The sequence below is a fragment of the Nicotiana attenuata genome, unplaced genomic scaffold (genome assembly GCF_001879085.1).
Source record: "Nicotiana attenuata strain UT unplaced genomic scaffold, NIATTr2, whole genome shotgun sequence".
Taxonomy (NCBI): Eukaryota; Viridiplantae; Streptophyta; class Magnoliopsida; order Solanales; family Solanaceae; genus Nicotiana; species Nicotiana attenuata.
In genome coordinates this window covers 39,184-66,972 of record NW_017671716.1, presented here as the reverse complement: position 1 = coordinate 66,972, position 27,789 = coordinate 39,184, and the positions used below count along the sequence as shown (strand labels likewise).

Genomic DNA, 27,789 nt, shown 5'->3' with positions numbered 1-27,789 from the left:
AAACGTTTTGCTTGAAAAACCCACAAGGAATCGCCCAAAACCGAGCTCTAGAACTCCAAAAATATTAAAAATGGCCTAACCCTCGATTTGGATAACTTATATTCTGCCCAGATATTAAAGCATCGCGAACGCGGAGGAAGTATCGCGTTCGCGAAGAAGAAAAATGAAGGCTGCCCAGATGTGCTTCGCGAACGCGACACCACGCACGCGAATGTGAGAAGGAAAATATTATGGCCCAGAGATTGCTCTTCGCGAAAGCGTGAACTAGTACGCGAACGCGAAGGGGTGGATGGCATAAGTACGCGAACGCGGTGTACTAACGCGAAAGCGATGAATGAAGAGACAGAGCTACGCGAACGCGAGGCTTTTTACGTGAACGCGAAGAAGGAAAATGAGGCGACCAGCAGAGACACTTCGCCAACGCGGGAGGGGCTTCGCGAACGCGAAGGAGGATATCAAATACCAGAAACAGCAATTCAAAAACAAGGGAAAATGACCCGTAGCCCATCCGGAACACACCCGAGGCCCTCGGGGCCTCAACCAAACATGCCAACATATCCCATAACATCATTAAGACTTCTTCCAACCCTCGGAACGCTCAAAACAACATCAAAACACCAATTTAACATTGGATTCAAGCCTAAGAATTCCAAAAACTCTCAATTTACGCTTTCGATCAAAAAGTCTATCAAACCTCGTCCGAATGGCCTGAAATTTTGCACACACGTCACATTCAACACTACGGAGCTACCCCAACTTCCGGAATTCCATTCTGACCCTCGGATCAAAATTTCACTATCGAACCAGAAACTTCAAAAATTCAACTTTCGGCATTTCAAGCCTAAATTAGCTATGGACCTCCAAAACACAATCCGAACGCGCGTCTAAGTCCAAAAATCACCATACGAAGCTGTTGGAATCATCAAAAATTCATTCTGGGGCCGTTTACTCAAAAGTCCAATTCCGGTCAAATTCTCACCGCTTAAACTCCCAAAACTAGATTCCTTCTTCCAATTTTATTCTGAATCATCCGTTAATTGAATTCAACCATGCAATGCAAGTTGATACTCGTATTATGAAGCTGTTCCAGACCTTACGCCGCTGAATGGAGCTTAAATTCTCAAAACGGCCGGCCGGGTCGTTACACATATCTTCAGTGGTGATTGTCCCACTGGGCACCGGGCGTGCCAGAATTTGTAGACAATAAATTTGCGTCGAGAAAATAAAATCAAGACCAACTTTTTTTTGGCAACAATTGTAGTATTTTATTTCAAACAATATGAGTGTTTCAATCTCTACGAATCCTCTGATTCTTCTTTCCAATAGTAGATAAAAGAGCCTTCGGGCTTAATCTTGAATTTTATTTTATTTTAATCCAAGTGCTTGAGGTTTGATCTTGATCTTGACGTATTTTTAATCCAGGGGCTTGCAGCTTGTTCTTGAATCTTCATCTTGATCTTTTAATTCTTAGAACACTTGAATGCTTGTAGCTTTTAGAGAAATCCAGCGTTCGATCCACGAGCTCCCTCCTGATTCTTGTTATAACTTCTGGTGTCTTCTCTGAGTTATGAAGACCCCTACTTATCGTTGTGGAAGGAAAGAGTTGTGATGAGAACAAACTTTTTTCGACCAATCAGATTGAAGCGTGACAAGGTCGCATTTGATTGGCTAGGATATGTCAAGTGTACATGTGGCGCGATTTCACTAGCCTTTTAATTTGACTTGGCATGCCTTATCATTTGACACGTGGCACGATCCTATTGGCTCTTCCGTTTAACTTGGCGCGCCACGTTATTTGACACGTGGCACCAAACTGGGCCTCTAGGAAGATGACATCTTGGGCTTAATGAAGTGGGCTCATCACTTTACCCCAATTAAATGGGCTAGCCCAATGAATTAAGACTTATTTATTTAACCAAATATATTGCACTTAAATAATTAATTCAATTATAATAGCCCACAACATTTATTTGGACAAATATATTTAATATGTAGTCCAAATTATTTTATTGGATTTAATTCCAATAAAATTTATATGCCTAGAATTTGCTATAAAACTTAAAGTGTGCCTATATATTATAATTATTCTAAAGTATACTTATCATAATAAATATAGTGTGATAAGTAAGTTGTGGGGTGTAAATTTCCCTTTAATTAATGATCCAGATAAGCTAATGTGGGTCCAGCTTGATTTGGAGTATCATAGCAATTATAATTATGTAAGTGATTATTTACTCATTTATGACGATGATAACATTTTGGAGCAATACTTTATTATTAGTACTAATAATAATTTTGATTTTGCATATTGATTGACTAATCACTTATCACGCTTGAGTTAATTCAATTGAAAGTTTTGATTAAATAAGCCAGAAAGGCGTGCAAGTGGACATTAGACGGTAAACGGTGTATTAGTAACTGCCAACTGCTGCACTTTTGGTACAATTAGTTTTAGATTACGCGCGTTGCGCCTGTACTCGTACCACAGAGTATAAAATATTAAAATATCAAAAGAAAACAATATTGATTTCTTACTGACCAAAAACAATATTGACTTCTTATAAATACTTATGAAATTTTTTATAGTTAATTTCTATGACTTAATATTGAATTTGCAATAATAAAAAAAAGGGCAGCCCGGTGCACTAAGCTCCCGCTATGCGCGGGGTCCGGGAAAAGAGCAGACCACAAGGGTCTATCGTACACAGCCTTATGATTGAATAATTTTTATATTGTTATAAAACAATAAAAGAAGAAGAAGAGTATTGCACAGAAAAGTAGAGGGAGAGAATTCTTATTGATTTGGGATGAATTACAATGGAATAGAACCTCTATTTATAGGGAGAGGGTGACTTAGCCACCAAGCAATTGAACCCTAGAATCTCTCTAAATATAGACATTCACCATAAATACAATTCTATTTATAACACTCCCCCTTGAATGTCTATTCAACAAATAAGGTGCCTCGTTAAAACCTTAACTAAAATAAAACCCAGTGGAAAAAAATTCTAGAGAAGGAACAAGAGTACACATATCTAAAAATACGCCTTTTGGTTGCCTCGTTAAAAATCTTGCAAGGAAAACCCAGTGGGACAAAACCTTGTAAGGAAAAAAGAGTACAACGCGTATTAACTCCCCCTGATGAGAGCATCAATTCACATCCTTAAGCATTTGCATTCAAATCTTGTGCACCATCTTCAAAAGATCGTTGGTAGATATTTGATAAACAATATCAGCCGTATTAACTTCAACGAATTTGTTTCACCTTGAAATCATCATCCCTGATAGATGTATTGTCTTCATATGATCATGTTGGAATCATCATTTCAATATCTTCACATAGGGGTGAAAACTCTTGCTATCATATTATCATGCTTATAGTTATAGCAAGATACATATGTGCACAAATTGCATTCTATATGCTTTAAGCAATTAAAATCCTTCAAGGATTTTTAAGTCATATAAGTCATATAATAGACTTTAGATGCATATCAAGTTTTCATGTCATGCTAGACATATAAGATATCGAAAACCGATTGCACATACCATTGACTTTATACTTTCAAGTGTTTGAACTACATGTTCAAAACTACATGTCTTTCATATGAAACCAATTCTATTCGAATTGTTTCTTCAGACTTAAGATCCTCATATATATATTTAGCGCTATCATAGATGTCGTCGACAAACATTTTATATCAGTTTTAATATTTTTTATAAAGACATAACATAGAGATCTCTTCATTCATATTTTCATGTACCTGAATCTCTCTTGAGATTTTATGAAGTGTTATGTCATGTGATCTTCTAGATCACTGGCCTCCTTTATTATGATCATTTTGATCATTTGCTCATCTTCTTTATGTTGGCCCAAGTTCAGTTGAAGTTTTGAAGATTGACAAATGAACTCAGGGAAGGACCTGGTCCATCTTGAGAGACACAGTTAGTCATAACCATTGCGCATGGAAGGCACGTGAGGAAGATATGTATTGAAGATTACGCAGCAAATTTCTTCTGAATGAAATCGAAAAGGTTGCATTGAGTTCTAAGAAGGACAGTCTCCTTATGATAAGAGAACACAATCCTAAGCTAGGATAAAGATGGGAGTTTGTATTGGTTAAGGACTCAAATCGACTACGGATAAGCATTGGAGTCTCGATCAAACTCTAACTGCTAATCCATTAAATAACCAAGTTGTTCTCTTTTACAAAAAATGCACATAAGCAGAAGTTAAGCATATTTGAGAGCAAAAAGATCAAGTCTGATTTGCAAGCAACATATGCGAGATACAAGTGTGCACGTCTGAAGCTACATGAACTAAGATAGAAGAACCAGTTTCATCATTGTGTTTATTCTAAGTCTAGTTCAATTGTAGTAGGTTTTCATATTGTACATTTCAGCTTTCTTAGAAGAAATTGTATTAGGTACTCTGAGTATTCAAGTTAGAATTAACTTGAAAGTGTCGCAACAGTTGAGGCTGTGTGCTACACTGGGATTAGAGTTAATCCTTAGGTTTACAAAGAGTTTTGTAAATGCAGTTTTTGGCTTAGTGATTTTAGTGGAGTTTGGGAAAATTCTACTGAGTAGTAGGTCGTGGTTTTTTCACCTTTTGAGCCAGGTGTTTTCCACGTAAAAATCTCTGTGCACTTTACTTTCAGTATTTATTATTCCGCAAACTGCTGTAGTTAGAACACTTAGAAGAACCAGGTTCTTCTAACGCGAAAATTAGGTACCACACAAATCACCTCCCCCCCCTCCCCCTCTTGTGTGGTATTGACGTTTATAACTTCAATTGGTATCAGAGTAGGTGATCCTTGAAGAGGTTAACACCTTAGGAAAAGATCAACATGAGTGCACCACCTGGGAACTGGGAAGGGCAATCCACTGCCAGGCCTCCTCTCTTCAATGGCCTCTACTACTCCTGGTGGAAAAACAGAATGAGGGACCATATAATGGGCGAACACTATGAGCTTTGGGATATCATCACTGATGGTCCTTTAGCCACAACCAAGAAGAATGCTGAAGGAGTGGATGTTCCAAAGACAAGAGTAGATTGTACTGCTGAAGATCTAAGGAAATGGGAGAAAAATGCAAAAGCCAAGAAATGGTTAGTGTGTGGACTTGGTCCTGATGAGTACAGCAGGATTCAAGGCTGTACTACTGCCAAGGAGATTTGGGACACTTTACAAGTGGCTCATGAAGGAACACCTCAGGTGAAGAGGTCAAGAGGAACACTGCTGTATTCTTAATATGAGAATTTTACTATGAAGGATGGAGAAACTATCCAAGAAATATATACTAGGTTCACTACACTGACAAATGAACTTGAGTCTCTTGGAAGGATTATCCTGGAAGAAGACAAGGTGGAGAAGATTCTAACTAGAGTTTTGCCAATCTCCTGGGAAAGCAAAATCACTACCATTCAGGAATCCAAGAACATTGCTACTTTAAAGTTGGATGAACTGATTGGAAATCTCACTGCCTATGAATTGAGAAGGCAAACAATAAAGATGGATGCTCCAAATAAAGAAAGAAGTCTGGCTCTCAGAATTTCAGAAGGATCAGATCTTGAAGATGATGAAATGGCTATGATAACCAGAGATTTCAAAAATATCTTATGAGAGGAAAGGGTGCTTCAAAAGGAACAACATTCAGCAAACCTAGGGCTCCTGAGAAACAAACCAATGAGGGTGTTACAAGTGTGGGAAGACTGATCACCACATCAGAAACTGCCCTCAATGGGAGATTGAATGGAAGAAAGAAAGAGCAGAAAGAAGAAACAGGAAGAAGGAACAGGTTCAACCAAAAAGGAACAAGGGATCAACTAAAGCTATGGTTGCTGCATGGGGAGAAACATCAGATGAGGACTCAGAAAATGAAGCTGAAGATGAGCAAGCTCTTATGGCCATCGGAGAATCAGAAGATGAACAAGAGGTAAGTATTCTACACCTNATGGGCTAGCCCAATGGATTAAGACTTATTTATTTAATCCATATATATTGGACTTATATAATTAATTCCATTATATTAGCCCATAATATTTATGTGGACCAATATATCTTGAATTTAAAATATAATCTAAATTATTTTATGAATTTAATTTTAATAAAATTTATATGCCTACATGTGCATCTAAAGAAGAAATAATAAGAAGTACACAATTACAAGTTCATTATTTGGCTATACTTTTTTATTTGGTAAAAAATTATGGAGTTGTAGCCAAAAAATTCCATAGCTTTTGTTTCGCTATCCCGATCATGATTTTTCTACCCCCAGAGGGAAAGGTACTTCCCTTTTGGGCCGGTTGTGGGCGAGGAGGGATTCGAACCCCCGGCACTCATTTGACGCAAAAATAACAAGAAATACATATTTGATACTCCATTATTTTAGATATAATATTTTTATTTGGCTAAATTGATGAAGTTCCAGCCAAATTTTTTTACTTATTTGGCCCGAAAAGAAAAAACATACAATTGGAATAAATAGACATTATATTTATAGAAGAAATTAAGAAATAAAAATTTGAGGTAAAGTGTGCGTTGTAAACTAAAATGAAACCAGAAGAAATACACAATTGTAACAAATAAATTATTATTTATGATTATATGGCAATTATTAGTTAGAAAATAGCTTATTTGGAAGCCGATTTTTTATTTTTCCACGCCTTAAAAAGAGTGTATTTACATTCTTTGCCACACCAGCATCCAACAAAATAACAACTATCAAATAATTATGTTCAAGGGAATAATTAAGACCACAAATAATTTAGGGTCAACTAATAATTTGCGCCAATTTAAGAATGTTTAGGTATTCTACCTTTTATTTTCAACCAATGCAGCGAAAAAGATACAAGCAATTTATATAGGGACTTTTTTTTGGTCAAAAGAAGCATACTTTTATAAATTAAGTAGTAGTACAAGGAGCATTCGTAGTTACATCAATACAAAAACATCGTTGGTTATCCATGCTATCTAGAGACATAGTTTGTGGCAGCATATGTAAACAAAAAGAAGTATGTCCTAAAAGCTTAGGATCAGTTTTGGGACGTTTGTAGAGTGTGCCACATTGATCTTCCATGTATTGAGCCCTAGCAAAAAGTAGTGGTTCCAAAAGAGTGGTACTTGGATGTTGCATGGGGGTAGTTGTTCCGTGTTTGGCCAATAAATCTGCCACTTGATTCTGCTCCCTGTAGACATGTGTCACACGTGGGCTACCCAGTTGATGTAGTAGGTACCTGCATTCATTGATTAAAGATGAGTAGTGGTAATTATTGAGGAGAAGTGCTGAAATTACCTCTGTTGAGTCGACGTTAATTTCCAGCGGAGTGTATTTATATTGGAGGGAAAATCTTAGTCCTTCCTGTAGTGCAGTGAGTTCCATGTATAATATGCTTCCCATTGGTCGGGAACCCATATAACCAAGTAACCAATTCCCTGAGTGGTCTCGTATAATTTCTCCAAAACCATATTTGTTATTTTTCGTGTGACAAACTCCATCCGAGTTAAGTTTAAATGAAGGATTAGAGGGGGGATGCCATTTGACATCCATGTGTGATTGAGCCTTAGTTGTTTGTTTGTGGTTTATGCCTAAATGAAAGAATTCTGCAGCTTGACTTAATATGTGAGCGGGGTTTGGTGGAATATATTTACCATCAAAAATAGTTCGATTCCTATTTTTCCATAAATTCCAAAGAGTAAATGGAATTAGTATATTCAATGGGAGTTGTTGTGTAGGATTAGGGTTTTGCTTTAGGAGTTGTGACAGTGGATGTGAGGTATTGTCGTGTGATCTATCTAGGTTAATATTGAATAGGTTAATGGACAAGCTGTCCCTAATATTTTTTGTGTGTATGCATAGGAAAAATAAACGGTGGATAGTTTCTTCTTGTGTATGACATATTGGGCATAAGGCATTTGGTGCAACTTGGATGTTATGTAGATAACTTAGGATGGGCAGACGGTGATGGGTCATAAGCCATAGGAAGTGTTTGATTTTCGTCGGTAGATTTAGTTTCCATATCCACTGGAAGGAAGGTGTATTTACATTTGCATCTAATTGTTTGTAAAGTGATTTAACTATAAATGACCCCTTACTAGTAAGTCCCCAATAAATTTGGTCACATGTAATTTTATTTGTGATGGTAGGCATATAGTAACTCTTTATTAGTAGGAGTATATTACGTGGAATTTCGAAAGGAATTGAACTAATGTTAATAGTGTTATTAGTTAAGTAAGTGGCAAGTGGTGCCATTTGATGTTGTTGTGGTAGAGGCCCTATAATTGAATTTCTAAGGGTGAGATTGGTTCCTAGCCATGGGTCTTTCCAGAAACTAATATGGTTGTCGCTTGCTGGATGCCGCCGTATGCCCAGTTGACAAGAGGACCAGCCAAGGGTTATTGCTTTCCAATTCGACGATATAGTTCTGGAGTTTGTGTGTGTATTGTATTTTGATAGGATTACTTTGGCCTAGTAGGAGGATGGAGATTGGAAAAGTCGCCATGACAGGGATCCTAGTAAGGCATTATTTTTGTGGTGGAGGTTTTGTATACCTAGTCCTCCTTGTGCCTTAGGTAGTTGGACAGTTGCCCATTTGATAAGGTGCAATTTGCGTTTCTGTGGTGTAGTGCCCCACAGGAAATTTCTTTGGTAACGTTCGAGTTTGTTAATAATATTAGTGAGTATTTTAATGAGTTGCATTACATGATTAGGCAGGCAATTTAGTATTGCATTTATTAACGTAGTGCGTCCTGCCATTGTGAGAAAGTTTATTTTCCAACCTGAAAGTTTATTTTTAAAATTGTCTAGTAAGTATTGGAAATGTGATGGTGTTTGTTTTGTGTTAAAAATAGGGTAACCAAGGTATTTCCCAAAATTTTGACCTTCCCTCATATTGAATAAATGGGTAACACTGTCTCGAGCTTCGTTTGTAGTGTTTTTGGTGAAGAAAATTTTTGATTTATTAAAATTAATAGTCAAGCCGGACAGAGTGGTTAGGAGATTAAGGGTGTCTATTATGGAGTTCATGCTCTTAGTAGTTAATTTCAAAGTGATGGTAATGTCATCAGCAAATAGTAAGTGTGATAAAGGAGGTCCTAGTTTTGAAATTTTTATAGGATGCCATCTAAGGCAGTCTACCTCCATGTGTATTTTCCTAGTTAACATTTCCATACACAATATAAAGATATACGGAGATAAAGGATCGCCTTGGCGTATGCCTCTTGTAGGTGAGAAGAACTGAGTTGGTTGTCCATTGATTAAGATGGAGATTGTAGTGGTAGTGATGCATGACATAATTAGTTTTATTAAGGTTGGTGGGAATTTAAAATAGTGAAGGGTGTCATGAATAAAGCCCCACTCTAACTTATCAAATGCTTTTTCCAAGTCTAATTTGAGCAAGAAAGCAGACTGCTTACCTTTTTTATTTTTAAAATAATGCATAATTTCTTACACTATGATTGCGTTATCAGAAGCTCTTCGATTAGGAAGGAATACTGATTGTTCAGGGCTGATTATGCTCATTAGTAAAGGTTTTATTCGTTTGACTATAATTTTAGTGATTAATTTATATAGAGCGTTGCAAAGACTGATTGGTCTATATTGAGTTATTTGAGATGGTTGTTTAGTTTTAGGAATTAGACAAAGGTAGGTTTTGTTGAGTTCTTGTGGGATTTGTTTTGTATTAAAAATATCTTTGCAAAATCCAATAACTTGTGATTTAACTTGGCCCAGTATTTTTGATAGAAGTACGGGTGTAATCCATCCGGTCCTGGAGCTTTAAGAGGTTCGAATGATTGTAGCGCATCAGTAATCTCGACTTCTGTAAGTTGTTGGTCGATTGTTAAGCAATAATTAGTATTTTGGGAATGCATATCTTGTCGTGGTAGAGGGTGGTATGTGTGTGTAGTAGTAAAAAGATTATGGTAGTAATTTTGAATAGATTCATTGATAGCTGGTTGGTCTAATAACCAATTCCCAACGGAGTCTTTTAGAGCAGTTATACGGTTTCGTCTGCGTCTTTGGAGAGTTGTTAGATGAAAAAACATAGTGTTGGCATCTCCATTTTGGAGCCAATTAATCCTTGACTTTAATTTCCAAAATTCTTCTTCCAGTTTGAGTATGTCACTGAATTGATCAATGAAATCTTTTTCAAGATTTTGAAGGAAGTGACTAGTTGGATACCTAGGTGATTTTTGAATTCCTGTAAGCCTTGCAAGCAAGGTATTCTTTTTCTTAAAAATATTCCCAAATGTATTTTTATTCCATTCAATAATATTCTCTTGAAAATCTTTAATAGCTTGTAACGTAGGTTTGTTAGGGGTCCAGTTTTGAGTGATTATGGAGATAAATTCCGGATGAGTAGTCCAAATTGTTTCAAACCTGAAAATTTTATCCTGGGGACTATTATTCTTTTTTAAGGTTAACAGTAATGGACTATGATCCGAATGGGTTCTAGGCAAATGATATACTGAAGCCTCTGGGTATAATGTTAGCCATTCGTAATTAGCTAAACATCTATCTAATCGTTTAAGTATTCAATTAGCTAATCGTTGATTATTCGACCAAGTGTACTTACTACCCATATAACCAAGGTCCACAAGTTTACAATAGTTAATACATTTTAGAAAATGGTCAGTACGATTATTATTAATACTAAGGCCTACATATTTTTCATTAGAGGCAGTAATTTCATTAAAATCCCCTCCGATTAACCAAGGCAATTTAATTTGATCATATATAGAACGAAGATTATCCCATAGTATAGAACGTGCATGTAGGTCATTTTTCGCATAAACAATAGATAGTAACCAAGTGCTAGTATTAGGGTGTACCTGGATAATGGAGTGGATCTCTTGATTGGTAACTGCCACTTGTTCAAGTTTAATGTCCTCCTCCTTCCACAGTAGTGCAATTCCTCCAGAGATTCCTTGGGCAGGTGACTGTGCCAAGTTGGAGAAGCCAAACTCATCTTTAAGGTATGAATGATCTTGCATGTGTGTTTCTAGCAATGCCACTATAGATGGCTTGTGATAGTTGATCATTGATCGAAAGTTTCTTCTAAATTCTGGTGACTGAGCCCCACGACAATTCCATATGACAAACTGCATGGATTGATTAATGGTATGGTTGGGTTGGGTGGAGTCTCCCTCTCCATTTTTGAGGATGTGTTCCTTAGTGCTGGAATCAGTACTATAGCGAACTTCCCCATCTCTGGGTTCCTTGGTGGGCGTATGTTGATTGAAACACTTTGGAGCTCTGGGGGACATGTTATTATGACCTTTCTTCCGTACTGTTCTTTGAGGATGTAGGTCTTGTTACCATTGAGGTAGCTCAGAATAGGTAGTGTCTCTCTTATTTCTGCCATAGTTGTTGCCACTTCCAAGCTTGCTATTTCGTCGAGTTCGTTTTGCGATGGACTGGAAGGTGATAGTGGACTGGGGGGAGGAGTTAGGGGTTGGTATGGAGAGGCTTGTGCATGGAGGGGTATTATAGGGGTGATTGATGTGCGAGGTTGGATCCAAGGTACAAATGTTTGTGGAGGCTGTTGTGGTGGGTAAAAGGGTAGGTCTATATTGGTCATTGTGGGTGTTGGAGGTAAGAACATGGGTAGTGGGAATGGTGTCTATGGAGTTAGATGTTGTTGATGAAGAGCTGAAGGAGGATGCATGGCCCAGCTGAACTGGTTGTAGAGAGTCACTCCCATCCGCATCCCTTCTGTGATAATTTGAGCTATGTCCGCTGGATTTTGTATCATTACAATGACATCTTGATTGTCTATCTCCATCGTAAAAGTCGGTGCATGTTCCTGCATGCTCATTTCCAACCAAGACCGTGGGTATGCTTGAGTTGGTGGGTATTGCGTGATGTAAATGAGAGTTGGTTGTGGAGGGAGATCCTGTGGTGGTTGCATGGTGATGGCGTTGAGGAAGATAGGGTGTTGGAGCAGAGTTGTATTGGTGAAGGAGCGTGTTCTCCTGTGTTGGAAGTTGTGGGGTGAGTGGTTCATTAGAATGTGTTGTGTTTTGTGATGGAGGGTTACGAGTATATGTGTTGGGTTTGGAGGGTGATAATTGTGGTTCAGTGGTGTTTGATTTTTTAGTGGTTGTAGTGGCCGGTTGATTTGATAAGGGAGGTTTGTAGGTGATTTCGTGTGTAGTGTTGGAGCCGGTTACTTGTATAGGGTGTTGGTCTTTGTCATTTGAGTGTTTAGCTAGTTGGGTAGAGAATGAGGGTATTGGGCCTTTGTGAGATGGTGTAGTTTGGCGGGTTGGCGTAACATAGGCGAGCACTTGATTGCCTATAGTCTGAGGGGGTGGTTCATGCATGTATCTTGAGTGGTAGTGTGTGCCACGTGTCTTTCTTGTGTGCTTTGTTGAATGGTGTTTGATGATTCAGCATTGTGGGCTGCTGAATGTAGGGTTTGGCCTATAGTGGGCTGTGGAGGTGTGGCCGTGTGTGTAGTCTTTTGGGCCTCTTGTTGTGGCCCAGAATGAGTATCCGGTTGATTCAAGTTAGCAATATCATTAAGCATAATTAGATTATCTTTATTAAAAACTTAGGAGTATTGTTGGTGTTGGTTGCAGTAATTTGGTTTTTTAGACCTAAGTTTTTCCCATTAGAGTTATTAAGTGTGTTAGGGTTAGAAGACTTACCTGTGGGTCCGGCACCGTCAATGGCCGTTTCTTGTGATTGGCTAGTTTGGTAAGTTGATGATTTTCCTTTCGAACGATTCTTGGAGGGAAAGTTTACTGTTTTCCATTCAGAAGCATCTGTTTTCGTTTGTGGAAGGAGAGTATGTGATGTTTGTTGGAGAGCTATTGGTGATGAGGTATTAGTAGGTGATGTTTGTGAGGAGGAAGGTTGATGGGATAGTGGTGTGTGTATGGTGGTGGGAGTCGTAGGTGTGTGTGAAAAGTTGGATAAACATAGGGCCTTTGTGTGTCCAAGTTTGCCACAAGTAGTGCATAACATATTAACACCTTCGTATACAAGGTGTTGTTTGTGTGATCCAATGTAAACATGGGTTTTGAGAGGCATTTCTAATGGTGCTTCTATGCAAATTCTTGCATAACGACCACGTGTGGTTGCTGAGGTGCAGGTATCCACTTTGAGTAGTGTTCCAATTTTTTCTCCTACTCGTTGCAATATTTCCAGGTCGTAAAACTCAGTAGGGAGTTCAGGGAGTCTTAACCAAATTACTGTATAGGTTAGTTGAGTGTTAGAGGCTATGAATTTGGGTTCCCATTTGCGAACAGAAACAAAGTGATTGAGTATAAACCATGGGCCATTGTGTAGGGCTGTGAACATATTTTCTTCTTTTTGGAATTTCACAAGGAAGAAATCACAGCCCAAGTCAATAAGAGATAAATCCTCTGTTGGTTTTCATAGTGATGTGAGTTTTGATCTAAGTGTTTGGTGCCCTACTTTCCGGCCAAATACTTTGACAATAACTGAGTATTTCCAAGGCGTGTATAATCTGGATTTATCTGCAGAGGTGATTGGGATAAAGGTATCGTATTGTAAGTCTTGTATGGTGGATTCGTCTGATAAGTGTAGGTTTGAATGTGTTTGATGGCATGTGGTTGAGTGGTGGCTGAATTGGTTACTACTTAGCAGTGTCTGGGCAAAGGTGAGTGAGCGTTTTAGAGTTGTGGAGTTTGGGTCTATGGTTGTATTGGTTGTCGTTGGTGTATCGAGATGCATGGAGCTTATGTCGGGTGGTTCCGACGGTGAAGTGGTGGTGGTGGTGGTATTCATTGAGAGAAAAGTTTTTTTTAATAGTAAAGTTCATATACATTATATATAGGGACTTCAATTGGTTTGAAACTGCAGTATAATGTTACTGAAATCTATTAATCTATTTATGTTTGAAGATGAAATTAACTTTTTGGAACCTAAACAGAGAAGTAGATAAGTAAACAAAATTAATAGTTTGTTTGGCCAAGTCTTTTCTCGTGGCAAAAGTGTTTTTTTTGTTGCCAAAAAGGCTTTTTTTTTAAGTTAAGGTATTGGCCAAGTTGTTAAAAAAAAAAAGAGTACTAAAGCAATTTTTGAGAATAAAAAAAAGTAGCTTCTTTTCAAAAGTATTTTTTTGAAAAGCACTTTTGAGAAAAGTACACTTAGAAACACTTTTTAAAATTTTGGTCAAACACTAATTTCGCTCAAAAGTATTTTTCAAATTAATTATTCAAACATAATTATTTCTCACGGAAAGTAATCTTTTGAAAAGCACTTTTGAGAAAAGAGCTTTTCAAAATAAGCTGATTTTAGAAGCTTGGCCAAATAGGCTATAAATCTGCACATTAATTTAAAGTTCCAAACTAGTATTACTTTGCCATTTTTGTTGAGGATGATGAGGTAAAAGGCCGCATGCAAGATCTATAGGAAAATTGCCAGTTATGTCAGCCCATAAGTAAGTTAGTATAAAAATTAGCCAATTCATAAAATATCACCAATAATAGCCAATTAGCTATTTGTAGCCAAATAAGTTCAAATTTTTACTTTCTTTTTAGTGGGTGTTGTTGGAATAAATTAGATACATCTTAAGGAATTTAAATCTCAGTTTTGGGATGATTTGGTAGAGTTTTGAGCTGGTTTGAATTGAAAATTCGAAGTAAAAGATGAACATGGAAAAAGATAATGTGTGTATCACACTGTGTATCATTTATGTATCACATATGTATCGTATTTATATCAAATATGTATCATAAGTATATCCATGTATACTTGTGTGTGAGATAAATGCGTGATACATGTTTGATATATGTGTCGTAGAAGAATTTTTGAACTCGATTTTGACTATAATTTTGATACCAAATTAGTACAAATCATCTACAATCATCCTCAAATTTTGTATATTGACTCTTCTATATGTTTTCAATGAATTTCAACCATACCCATTGAAAAATGTCATTTTTGCTTACATTTTTAGAATCTTGTATATATATTTTTTTGTATTTCGTCACCTTGTTTGCTATCTCATCCATGATTTTTTTTTCCGTCTTGCATCTAATATTGATGATCACGCTTAAAAACATGGAAGAAGATCTTTGCGTGTGATTCTTGGAGAGATCCTTATTTATTTGGGTTTTTAATTTTTGTATGTGCTTGACTAGTTTTGATAAATCTATGATTAATGGCTAGAGATTTGTAAGTTAGAACTTATTTGGGACATTTCCGTAAGATCTCAGATCTATCTATATCTATATCTATCTATACTATATTAAAAGCACGAAGGCACTTAGTAAAATGTCGTTCGCCATTTTTACCCTTTTAAGATAGAGTTCACACTAGACAACTTAGTCTTTTCATTATTTTCCTAATATTTAGGAATAGTCATTAATTTTTTTCCTAATGTTTAGAAATAATTATTTCCCCAGTATTTAAGACTTCAATTTTCAATTCCATCGAATTCTAGAATTGATATACTTTCAGCAACATTTAAATTTAGGAATATTAAATAAGCACTTTCAATTACAAACTAGGATAGTTTAGACAACTTTCAATTTAGGAGTATTTTTTCTTCTAACTTTGTAGACCGCTTGCGTTTATTTTATTAGAATATATTTGAGGTCAGTACTAAATCTTTTCAAAGATATAATTTTAGGAGTACAAATTATATCACTGAGTAATATTAAAGCATTTACCATTATACATGAAAATAAAATACTAAAAAAGAAAATGAGGTTACAATTTGCCGAAAATCGTTTATATATTTTATGAAAGAAAAAATAAATACAACAAAATAAGAAATGATAAAAAATTAAAAAAGTAAAAAAGCAAAATGCTTTTATAAATTTTGTAATAAAAATATTTTTAGAAAATATAAACAATTTAAATATATTTTTGAATCAAATTGGACTAACTTTTAAAAAGTCTTTATTTAAATGAGAAATGATTATAGACACACAAGAAAATTAAAACACAACATATGTAAGAATTGATGAAAACAATAAATTCTAATTTTGATCAACTTGAATTTCATATCCTAACTCCTTCCAAGATAGTATGAACGTAGCCCTTTCATAATAATTACAAGTAAAAATGGCCAAAATTTTACGGTATAGCCAGTTTTCGGACTGGTCAATCAAAAATAGCCAGCATTTACCAAGTCAATGAAAAATAGCCACCGTTTTGCTGCAATAGAGACCGGTCCAGCATAATATACTGGAGTTCGGTGCACTTGTGTATGAACTCCAGCATATTATGCTGGACCGGTATACTTTGCTGGCTCCAGTATAATATACTGGAGACTGGAGCACTGGTGCTCCAAACTCCAGTATATTATACTGGACCATTATACTTGCTGGAACTCCAGTATATTATGCTGGAGTTCTAGTGTATTTATGCTGGAACTCCATCATATTATGCTGGAGTTCCAGCATACTATCGTGGAACTCCAGTATAATATGTTGGAGTTCAAGTATACTAATGCTAGAACTCCAGCGTAATATACTGGAGTATTTTCCGGGTTTTGAACAGTGTTTTCTCTCAGATTTATCTTTACATAAAAAGTGACTAAATTTCGATTACTTTTGAAATTGGGCTATTTTTGAACGACCAGTTGTAAATCTGGCTATTTTTAAAAATCACCGTAAAAATACTAGAATCAAAAGTGAAACCTACTACTTGTTTCAAATATTTTGTCAATGAGTCCGTGGTCTGATTAAAGACATGCCAATAGAAAATTGAGAGAATTTCTAGTGCTAAAAACTACTAGTTTTTATATAATATTAGAACAAGAAAAGCTTAAATAAAGCAACACGAACAATGAGAATTCATATGACCAACCCACCCACTTTACCTTGGGGATGAGACAGAATTGTTGGTGGTCACTTGAAAATTCAAGCCTCCATCATTTTATAAATTACAAAGAATTATAGAATGGAAGCTCCCATGAGGTTTATAATAGAACTAGAGGTACACAATAAAAATAGTTGACCAATCAGCTCAACTTAACCTGAAGATCAATTGACACCCAGCCTACCAAACTCTAAAGTCAAAACTTCTAAACTCACTTTCACCTGGTTATAGTTTTATGTTAAAAAGAGAGTACAAAAAAAGAAAGTAGAAGAAGATTATCAAATGAATGTGAGCAATGGTCACAAAATTTGAGGACTCCCCAACTTGATGTACGCAAACAGGGGTTTGAAGTTGGAAGTTGGGGCAGGAATCAGCTGCCATTGGTAGAAAACTTATAGCGGTAGAGCAGCAGAAGAGTACAGCCAAGTGAATTCTCTGAGCAATCAAAACCCACTCATAATCCAATCATCTCGAATCCCCAAATCAGGAGGAGCCACCAGCAACTGCCATAAACTCGTGATTTCCTCCCCTCGACAGATTTTTCAATATCTGAGCTTAGAAGAGGTCATACAAAAGCTTCTGACATATATTCTAGGTTCTTGAGGTGGTTGGTAATTTCCAAAGTACTAAATCTTCTGCAAAACACGGTCGACTGGCTCTTGTAAGTATTGGAGAGAAATGAAGATGGCTTCCTGTTTGCAGAAAAGGTCGGAAGTACTATTAGTGGACACCTCCTCACTGGTGGCAAAAGAGTTGCTCTGACTTAGAAACTTGAGACACACACACACATAAAAAAGGCTTGAAGAAGTACCTCTGTCCGAATTGTCCTGCTTCCTTGATGTGGACATGTATTCAAATATAAATCAAATACCTCCTTCGCACTTTTTCCCTGAATGGTAAAAGATCAATTCAATGACAGCTCATCTGCTTCTTCCCTCACTAAACACTTGTAAATCTATTAGAACTCTAGCAGTTAATGTTCTGGAACATCAGAATGATTAAATATTGTCCCTATATGCTCAAAGTTGATCAGAGACTAAATAAGAGAAAATGTGACTTAGGAGATGGTCACAGAAACTACGACTTGCCACAGAAAAATTGCTTCTAATTTCATGGGCAAGACGTGAAAGGTGATCATTTAAAAGTAAAGATTCAAACATTAAAAATACCTATATTTGAATAAAGGAATACCTACATACTTTATTTCATCAAAAATAAAGATTCTAACATTTGGAGATCTAGCATATTCAATTAAATAACTTTCCATAAATAGTACCTTTAGGCTCTTGTCTTCTTCTATACACTCTTCCAACCCCGCAAGTCCACCAAAAGCAATTAGGAGGTGCCTAAAGATTAAGATAAACCAAGACAAAATCCAACTGCATTAACAGTTGAATACACAATATTTTGAGCCCAATGCTCACTTCAAGGATAAGCCAGTTCCATGAAAAGGTAACCTAAAGCCGTCATACGAGAATAAAATTTTCAACGTAACGCAAAATCGTTCAGAAAAGAAAGGAAGAAAAGACTTCTGCGCTTCTATTTAATGTTGATATAAAGATGGAGCAAATATGACCTATTAAAGGTTTGAACATTAGGCCGACTAGCTCATGAGGTGAGGATTGTCTAAGGCCATACAATGAGAGAACAACACGTACACTCAAAAAATATGGGACACTCTTAACACCCACCCCTCTTCTATGCTCAGAAACGGACATCTGGAGGATAGATAACATAACATGAGAGCGCAACATTGGGTAAACCAAGATCTAGGATGGTCTGTCTCTGATACCATACTAAGAATATGGAAATTAGACCTAACTGAACGCCAAGAATTAGGTCATGAGGTGATAATAGCACAAAACCCTGTAAGAAGACAACAAACCATACCGTATGCTCAGGAATAGACATCTAGAGCGTTGACAACATAACTTGAGAGCATAACATTGAGTAGACCAAGGTCAAGGATGGTATGCCTCTCTCTGTTACCAAATTAAGAATATGGAAATTAGATCTAACTCAACCCTAAAAGTTAGGTCATGAGGTGAGAATTGCACAAGACCCTATAAGAAGACAACAACCCATACCCTCAAACAATGATGGACAACATGAACAATTAGCCAAGATTCAAGAAACGGGTCCCTATTACACAGCTCACCAGCTTTTTAAGTTGTAAATTGGTAGCCCAAAAAAGGGGAACGTACAAATAGAGAAATGGAAGAGGATAAAGGTTAGGATTTATGAGAAGAAAACATTTGGGTTATGACTTGATGTAAGAAAGGCAACTAGGGGACAAAAGTACCCAAGACCTACATACTAGAAGATGTCCTTCAGTCAAATACAACACAATAGCAAGGAATTCAGCCAACGAAAAATGAGAAGACATTAAGAAATAAGAAGCTTTCTCTGCTAACAAGTCCCAGAGGTGGAGATGTTATTTGTCCTCACTTTTCTTTCCCTTGAAGCCTTTGCTGTGAAACAGCTTTCCACATGGTCAACACGCATTTATATGGCATTACTCGATAAAGATGAAAAGGAAGTGCTTTCCAAAATCATTCAGCCTAGGAACATATTGAGCTACAAGTATTACAAGACACGAAAGGTGGCCGCACACAAATTTCACCACCAACTGTAGACGAGTATACCTGAATGATGGGAGAATAAGATCCGAGGACTTCATAACAAGACCATGCTCTGAGGTACCAATCAAGTGATCATACCCTCCCTAATCAAACAAGAGGTGTTACACAGTTATCATCTATACATTGCTTCTGAAGCAGGGGTTGAGCACACTAAACCACAAATACCTCGTATGGGCAATTCTTAAATACAGAACTGATGTTTGGAGCATATCGTACTTTATATCCCCAATACATCCCTGCATCTTCCCTAGGTGTTGAAGAAGAGACGACCTGATGTGGTATGTCTGAGAATTGAAATTCAGAATTGTGAACTCAGGTAGCGAACAACAATATTAATTGAATAGAGCAGTTCCAGTGGCAGTACTTCAGGTTTGCAGACAGTTTTCTGGAAGCATTTTCTTCCTTGGTTGTTTTACTAAAACATCATGTAAGCAAGTTCGATAAGTTTGAGAAATTAGGAATGTTCTAACTTTACAGCGCATTGTGCTGGGGTTAGCTACAAACTATATTGAAGTCTACAAACATCAACAAGGTTTGCAAAGATGCCCTTTCGGAACCACCACATACATGTTGGAAAAAAAAAGAGAGAAATATATCCAAATTAAAGGGGGGGGGGGGGGGGGTCCCTTGTCTGCAGAAAAGATTTTATTCAATCATATTACTTCATCAACACCTCCTGAGTAGCCATAACAGTGTTAAAATTGGAAATTAATGTGACAGTCAAATAAAGCACAACAAATATTGAACGGAAAGCAAGATATACAGCCATGTAAGTCGTATAGTTCTGGTACAGACCTGCATTCAAGTTTCTCTCTGTTCCCATGGACACTGTCACCCTTTTTCCTGGGTCAATGACTTGATCAATTGCGACAGGCTGCGTAAAACTAGCAATATAAACTGATGGCCAACTCAAAAAAACCAAAAATTTTAATAGAAAATGCCAACACTGTTTCAATTTCTTGTTCCGGGATGCAGCAATAGTAATTTATTTGAACACATGGGGGGAAATAAAATCCCAAACATCCTATTAATGACAAATAGAACTTTTGCTTTTCAAGTAACCATACCATTGGAAAACAAAGGGGAAAGGGAGCAATGCCAAAGCACTGCATACAAAGGCCCCAATTCGGTCATTCAGCATTCCAACCTCATGATTGAACATCAAGCCAAATATTCCTCATAGAATGAAAAAAATCTACACTAAGCTTCACAGTCCTCAAAGTCTGATAAAGAATCTACACTTAGCTTCACATTAAACTGGTGACCAAATCCACATAGGTACTCCATCTCCATGTATCCTATTCTTTCCGACCAACTTCATATTTTGAAGAAAAAAAGGACCCTAGGAAATGGTAAAGTTCTAGCTTTTGAAAGCAAATAAAGATCATAAATAAAAAAAGAATAACAATATTACCTAATTTACATACAGCTTCTATGTGGTTTCTTTCTCATAGCCCATATTTAATACCATTTTACCAATATCATGAAACCCCATTCCAGGTCAAGTTGTTCTCCTTCGTATCTAAGCCCATCTTAACAATATTTCATCAAAACAATGATAACTGTAACAGCCAATCTGAAGAATATGAAATAGAAATGAGATATGAGAGTAGCTCCAATTGTACTGTTACAAACTCTGCTAGTGAGTAGATTCTTCTTTCATTTGCATACATACGCTTCTTAACATTCAAAGTGAATCTGCCTATCAGCTACAGAAACGGTATGGGTCATGATGACAACAGCTACACTACAAGGAAAAAAGTAGCAACCACATGCCTGTACAAAAAGTAAGACTACACGTCGAAATTGGAGCATGAAGTACCTTGCTAAGCCCGATGTCAACAAGTGTGCTCCCAGATTTTAAACTTCGATCCTTCAATGCGACACCTAGAAACAGAAAAAGATGTTTCGAGGTGTTACCGATCCAGCAAGTGTGTCAAGATGATATTTAGATCACAACACAGCACGATAAACAAAAGGGTAACCAGATCACAGAAGTACTTGAGAAATTATTTTGAAAAGATGTTACAAGGAGAAGAAAGAAATTAACTTGCTAGATAGGGAAAATCAGGTGATTTAAACATCTAATGTAAGATTCGTATCAAGTCCAAATAGGCCCTTAGTTTTCTACTTTATTTCCATCTAGAACTTCATATGTCAATTTAACTACAGATAGGTGCAAAGTTATAGCATCAGTAAATAGAATTTTTCAACAGAACTTACCTGAAGTTCAGCGATCAAGTGTAAGCCATCATATGCATCAAACTTTGCACCATAACCCATTTACCATATATTTTGAAAACAAAGAAGAAACATGTTTGCTTTGACAACCAAACAGGCCCTTAAATTTTGATAATCTTCTAGAATTTTTGTATTTCAAATCTTGTTTTTAGGTAGCTATACACAATAGCTATGCCTCAATCCCTAACTACATAACTATTTTTTGGTCAAAATACATCAACTAAAGACAATAGATAAGTGCAAAGTTATAGCATCAGTAAAGTGGACTTTTCAACAGGACCTACCTGAAGTTCAGCGATCAAGTGTAAGCCATCATATGCACCAAACTTTGCACCATAATCCATTTATTATATTATATCTTTTAAAACTGACCAGGAACATGAATGGTTTGGAAACAAAATAGACCATTACATTATATAGTCTTCTAGAATTTTTTATATTCGAATTCTTGTACTTAGGTAACGATACGCAACAAAATTTGTGCTTCAATGGCAAACAGTATAACTATTTTTGATCAGAATACATTAGCTAAAGACAATAGATAGGTGCAAAGTTGTAGCATCAGTAAAGTGAATTTTTCAACAGGACCTACCTGAAGTTCAGAGATCAAGTGTAAGCCATCATATGCAACAAACTTTGCACCATCACACCATATATCATATATAAATAGAGATATAGATATTTTTTAATTATACACCTACACTGTATAGACTGTTCAAGTGGCCAGAATCCATATCCACCAATAACTCCATCAAATGCCAATGCAATAGACAGAGACAAGTACATGCACACAGCCATGCACGCGTAATTATTTAATATATGCCAAGAGAAGGCCACCATTTTCGTATATGATCACACTGTTCATCACTTTCATGTATGACCGTATTATTGGGGAGAGCAACTTAAAGAAAAACATTTATATCAAATACCATCTCAATCACACCCTTGCTGATCCAAGGGGACAAAACTATGTGTGCCAGACCTTCCCAATGGAGGATACTGGGAATTGGAAATCAAGATAGTCTGAGCTTTTATATGGAGAGCAACATTTACATATAAGATTTATTTTGCTATTCTCTTCTAAAAATCAACATTTTGAAGTTGTTGCAAGTTATGGAATTGAGAATGTGCTTGTAAGCATAATATTGAAACACATTCATTATAGGAGAGTTTAGCAAAGAAGAAAATTAACAATTAATAAGTGACTGAGCGCAAGGTCCTTTTAGTTCTTTGATCTTCTGTTAGTGTGCAAGTCGTAACAAACATGCAAATGATAGGGGTATTCTTTAGGATGCTACCTTCTCGATAGGGAGCCCATTCATGCTTCCGCAAATGGTGTGGGGCATCAAGTGGCGGCAATGAACCCTGAATACAAATAGTGAATTTAAGATTCAGAATCACGAAATTGATTCAATTTAAGCCTGTTTGGTTTGGACATTTCAGTGCACTTAATTAGTAAACCTCATTAAAATTGTATTATTTTTAAATCATTAAAATAGTGTTGTAAATCACAACTTTTGTTCGGTTACCGTACAAAAAGTAACTATATCAAAATCAATTCTCAAAGCTAATAACCAAGCATCATCTAGTACTGAATTAAATTTATTGAATTACACAATAGTAACTTATTTAAATAATAAAAACTAGTTTTCATAATTCAAGAAAACCGCACTATTTTTAACATTTATCTTATAATTTCAAGAGGCGATCCTCACCACAAATCTTAGATTGTTATGCATGGGGAAAAGACTCTTCCGAAGATATTGGGGTGTCTCCATATACTTCAAAATCCTTAGAAGAAATGCAGCACCACTTTCATCATCATGTGACTCGTCCTCCATAGTCGGATCTGAACCGTTCACTGAACTACCTTTGTTGTCAAATACAACAACCTGTTCAAGAAAAAACCTTACAACTCATTTCAGCACTCAAAGTTGCAAGTTATTTCACTTTTGAACCACACGTAACCCTGTTAGAGATTTTGTATTGTATGCATATGTTCAAATATATAGGCATGACGTCCACATACTGAAAGCGATACCAATTCTCTNGAAGTATGTACTGCATTCCCGCAACGAGGAGCTGCGTAGGCAGTTCGAGCAGTTGCATTATAAGGGCATGTCCGTGACGCAGTATGAGATGAGGTTCTCCGAGTTGGCCCATCATGCTATCTGGCTAGTTCCCACGGATAGGGAGAGGATCAGGAGGTTGTTGATGGCCTCAACTATCAGCTACGGATTTTTCTGACCAGAGAGAGAGTATATGGCACTTCTTATGAGGAGGTGGTTGATATTTCTAGAGATATTGAGTCAGTTCGTCGCTAGGAGCGAGAGGAGAGGGAGGCCAAGAGGCCTCGGGGATCTGGTAGCTTTAGTGGTTCTTCGGGAGGTATGTTTCAGCACGGTAGAGGCCGTTCATTCAGGCATGCTCAGCCAGCCCGTTCAGGTCATCGTGATGGGTCATCCGGCCATGGTTCTCACAGTTCACATCAGGGCCTAACATTTATCTTATAATTTCAAGAGGCGATCCTCACCACAAATCTTAGATTGTTATGCATGGGGAAAAGACTCTTCCGAAGATATTGGGGTGTCTCCATATACTTCAAAATCCTTAGAAGAAATGCAGCACCACTTTCATCATCATGTGACTCGTCCTCCATAGTCGGATCTGAACCGTTCACTGAACTACCTTTGTTGTCAAATACAACAACCTGTTCAAGAAAAAACCTTACAACTCATTTCAGCACTCAAAGTTGCAAGTTATTTCACTTTTGAACCACACGTAACCCTGTTAGAGATTTTGTATTGTATGCATATGTTCAAATATATAGGCATGACGTCCACATACTGAAAGCGATACCAATTCTCTCAACAAAATCTACACATGATCAAATCAATAACTTGCCAAGTATGAGCACCTCATCTATCCGAAAAATGGTGGAAGCACGAGCAATCTGGCCGGCCAACTGCCCATATAAGATTGAAAAATAACAAATAATTAGAAGACAAGTAACAGAACTAAAAACTACTAGAACACTTGGATGGTAAACCGTAAACACTTCATAAGTTGCATAAAAAATCAAGTATTGTATGCATTTATCACTTCCAACTTTTTGTTTCCTCTCAAACATTATTTCATCTAACTCCATCCCTGTGAGCTTCGCATTGCCAATGCCAAACCCCAATAAAGGAGGTAGGATGCAGTATCAAAACTAGTAGTATTAGTTGATAACCAATGTGTAGGGACGTTTTCTAGGCACACACAACAAGAGACAAATCAATGATTTTAACTTGATAGGTTAGGCCTTTAAGATTCTTAGCACTGAACTCACTTATCTTCAAAATTATGGGTTCAAATCTAACAACAATTAAAATTTAAGTGGGTTTTCACATATATATTTTGCTCCACGTGCAAAATACTAGGTTCATACCAAAGGGCTAGTTACGCCCCTGCTAACACAACGGGTCCATATGGAATGGAGTAGCTGCTAATTAAGTTAAATCCCTATAGACATATTCTAATAAACACACGCTTGACACTACATTGGGTATGAAAGCGGTTCAAATGTAGTAGAATGGATAACTATGATTTATACAACAGAGCATAACTAGTTTGGGATTGAGGCATAGTCGTTATTGTTATGTGTATCACACATTTTCTAATGTAAAAGAAACTCAATGAAAAAGAGAAGACTATAATGAAGATTAGGAAGTTACCCGTGTGGCGAGTTCGAGTGATTGAGTGTTGTCAATGATAGAGCCAGGTAATGCTATTGAAACTGTGGTTATTTCTTTCTTTAACATGCTTTCTTTCGATTTCTTCTTCTTTTTCTTCCTCTGCTCCTCCATCGAACCCGCATTCGCGAGCTGGGCATCATTTTGCTCTTTGATGTTTTCTGTATTTAGAGGTTCCGATTCAGCTTCTCGTTCGGCTCTCTTCTTCTTCTTCCCCATTTCTGCTGCACTTGCGATTTAGGAGAGGGTTTAGGGTTTTAGGTGAAAGACTGCTATTTATCTGCACTGCCTGCTTTCACAGTTTCTCCACCTCAATACTTTCTTTTTACAGAAAAGGGTTAAAAATAGCCCTAAACTATTGGTAGAGGTTTTAGAGGGTGTTTGGTTAAATTTATAAGTTGGTCAAACTGACTTATAAGCACCTATTGTCCAAGTAGTTATAAGCTAAAATCAGTCATAAGTCATAAGCTGGTCACCCCCAACTTATGTCTTTTCAGCTTATAAGCACTTTTAGTGTGACCAACACTTTTACTAGTTTATCCTTAATAATATTTTCTAATTCACAAAATACTTTTCCATAAATAAATTTTTTGAATTTCTCTCCATTCCATATTTGTTGTTAATTCTTTTCTTTACAAAGAAATTTATAATTTATAATTTTTGAAAAAAATTCTAGGGTATTTTAGTTATTTTAACAAAGGAATAGCTTATCAGCACTTTATAATCAAATACATCAGCTGCTTATTATCAGTTTCAACACTTTTATTCAAACACGTAAATACTTATTTTCAAAATTAGTTTCAGCACTTAAAAAAGCTTTTCAGCACTTCAAGCTTATAAGCTATTTACAATCAGCTAATCCAAACGGGCTCTTAACATACCCTTTATCCACTTATTAGGTTAAAAATATACTTTTATCCACCTTTTTGGTTCATTTATGTCCTTTGACCATTAATTCAATGTTGAATTAAAAATAATAATTATTTAAATTCCATGTGGCAACTTTTTACAACAACAACGGTCAAGTAAAATCCCACTCGTGAGATCTAGGGAGGATAGTGTGTACGCAAACCGTACCCCCTTCTCCTTCCAGTTATTGGTCAAAATTAAAATATCTAACCCATTAGAAAGACCCGCCCATATCTACCAGTTTTTCATGGTAACCCGCTTCAAAGTTCAAACACTAATTCGACCCGAAAGAAAAGTTCAACTAAAAAAGAAGAGGCCCCACTTCTATCAAACTCCATGGAACAAAAGCTCCATGAAAGTTGCAACGAACATATAGACGCAAATTTACTACGTGATTTTCTTTTACTTATTATGGCATACAGTTCAATTTACATGATAGACACAGATTACATTATATTCAAGATGAATTTAATTTGATCATTTTCGCATAAAGGAAAATCTCAAAGTGATTGTTTGGAAGATATCATAAACGGTTGGACTATCCCTAGTTTTTCGTCCCACATTATTGTCAAGAAAATCATTGGATCATTCATGACATGCTTTCTTGTTTATTTAATTTGCTCATGAACCTTTATTCGATGATAATGCTATTCATGAGATTAATCAAAAAAATGAATACATGATAATCTGTGGGTTAGATGGAAGTGGGGCATCTTTTTTTATTTGAAATTTTTATTGGGGTCAGGTTAGTGTTTAGGGCGGGTTAGTCCGAAAAACGGGTAAATATGGATGGGTCTTTCTAATAGGTTGGATATTTTAATTTTGACCAATAAGAAGTTGTCACATGGAATTTAAATAATTATTTTTTAAATTCAATATTGACCTAACGGTCAAAGGGCATAAGTGAACTAAAAAGGTGGATGGAAGGATATTTTTAGCCCAATAGGTGGATGGAGGATATTTTTAGACCATTTTCAATAGTTGAGGGACATTTTTTATCCTTCACCGTTCTTTTTATGTTGGATTGTCTGCTTTCAACAATCGTTTTTGTCTTTTTAAAATGGGAAAATCTCACTTTATACCCATTAAATTCAAACTATTTACCCTTAAATACCCATACCAAAACTATTTACTTTCCCTACCTATGCAATAAAAACTATTTACCCGCCCACATTAGAATACCCATACCTCAATAATAGAATTATGAGAAATAAAACATTTTTCTCAGACTATGGCTTTTCCATAGGTTCTCTAAACATTTCTAATTACAAGATTTTCCTTTACAGTACTTTAAATCTAATTCCTAAAAGGAAGAGAATAAGAAACAAACCCTCGGAAATGGAGTGCTCCAAAGTAGGATCGGGATGGGGAATCATGTCGTATGCTTCATCGAAAATAACTGACACCTTTTACCCAAAGCACATTCAGATTACATTATTTGGTCTCCAATTAAATGTAGCTAA

General features: G+C 36.5%; 1 protein-coding gene across 1 annotated transcript; it reads right to left on the bottom strand.

Annotated features, from left to right (window-relative positions):
* Positions 1-16,774: 16,774 nt before the first annotated feature.
* On the bottom strand, positions 16,775-25,737 carry LOC109209825 (putative methyltransferase C9orf114 homolog). Its single transcript, XM_019373171.1, has 11 exons — positions 25,400-25,737; positions 24,601-24,648; positions 24,217-24,393; positions 22,982-23,048; positions 21,265-21,329; positions 20,238-20,316; positions 19,608-19,726; positions 19,446-19,525; positions 18,077-18,146; positions 17,612-17,689; positions 16,775-17,492 (listed from the first exon to the last, which is right to left on the bottom strand). The coding sequence occupies exons 1-11, from the start codon at positions 25,634-25,636 to the stop codon at positions 17,427-17,429; spliced, it is 1,086 nt and encodes a 361-aa protein (XP_019228716.1). The 5' UTR covers positions 25,637-25,737; the 3' UTR covers positions 16,775-17,426.
* Between the last annotated feature and the right edge of the window lie 2,052 nt (positions 25,738-27,789).

What these genes read in the sequence shown, in the direction of transcription:
- LOC109209825 (XM_019373171.1), bottom strand. Translation starts at nt 25,636, where the DNA reads ATGGGGAAGAAGAAGAAGAGAGCCGAACGAGAAGCTGAATCGGAACCT. An exon ending in CACTCGAACTCGCCACACGG is followed by an intron (nt 24,649 to 25,399) that starts GTAACTTCCTAA and finishes TTATATGGGCAG; the next exon opens with TTGGCCGGCCAGATTGCTCG. An exon ending in TTAAGAATTGCCCATACGAG is followed by an intron (nt 19,526 to 19,607) that starts GTATTTGTGGTT and finishes TTGTTTGATTAG; the next exon opens with GGAGGGTATGATCACTTGAT.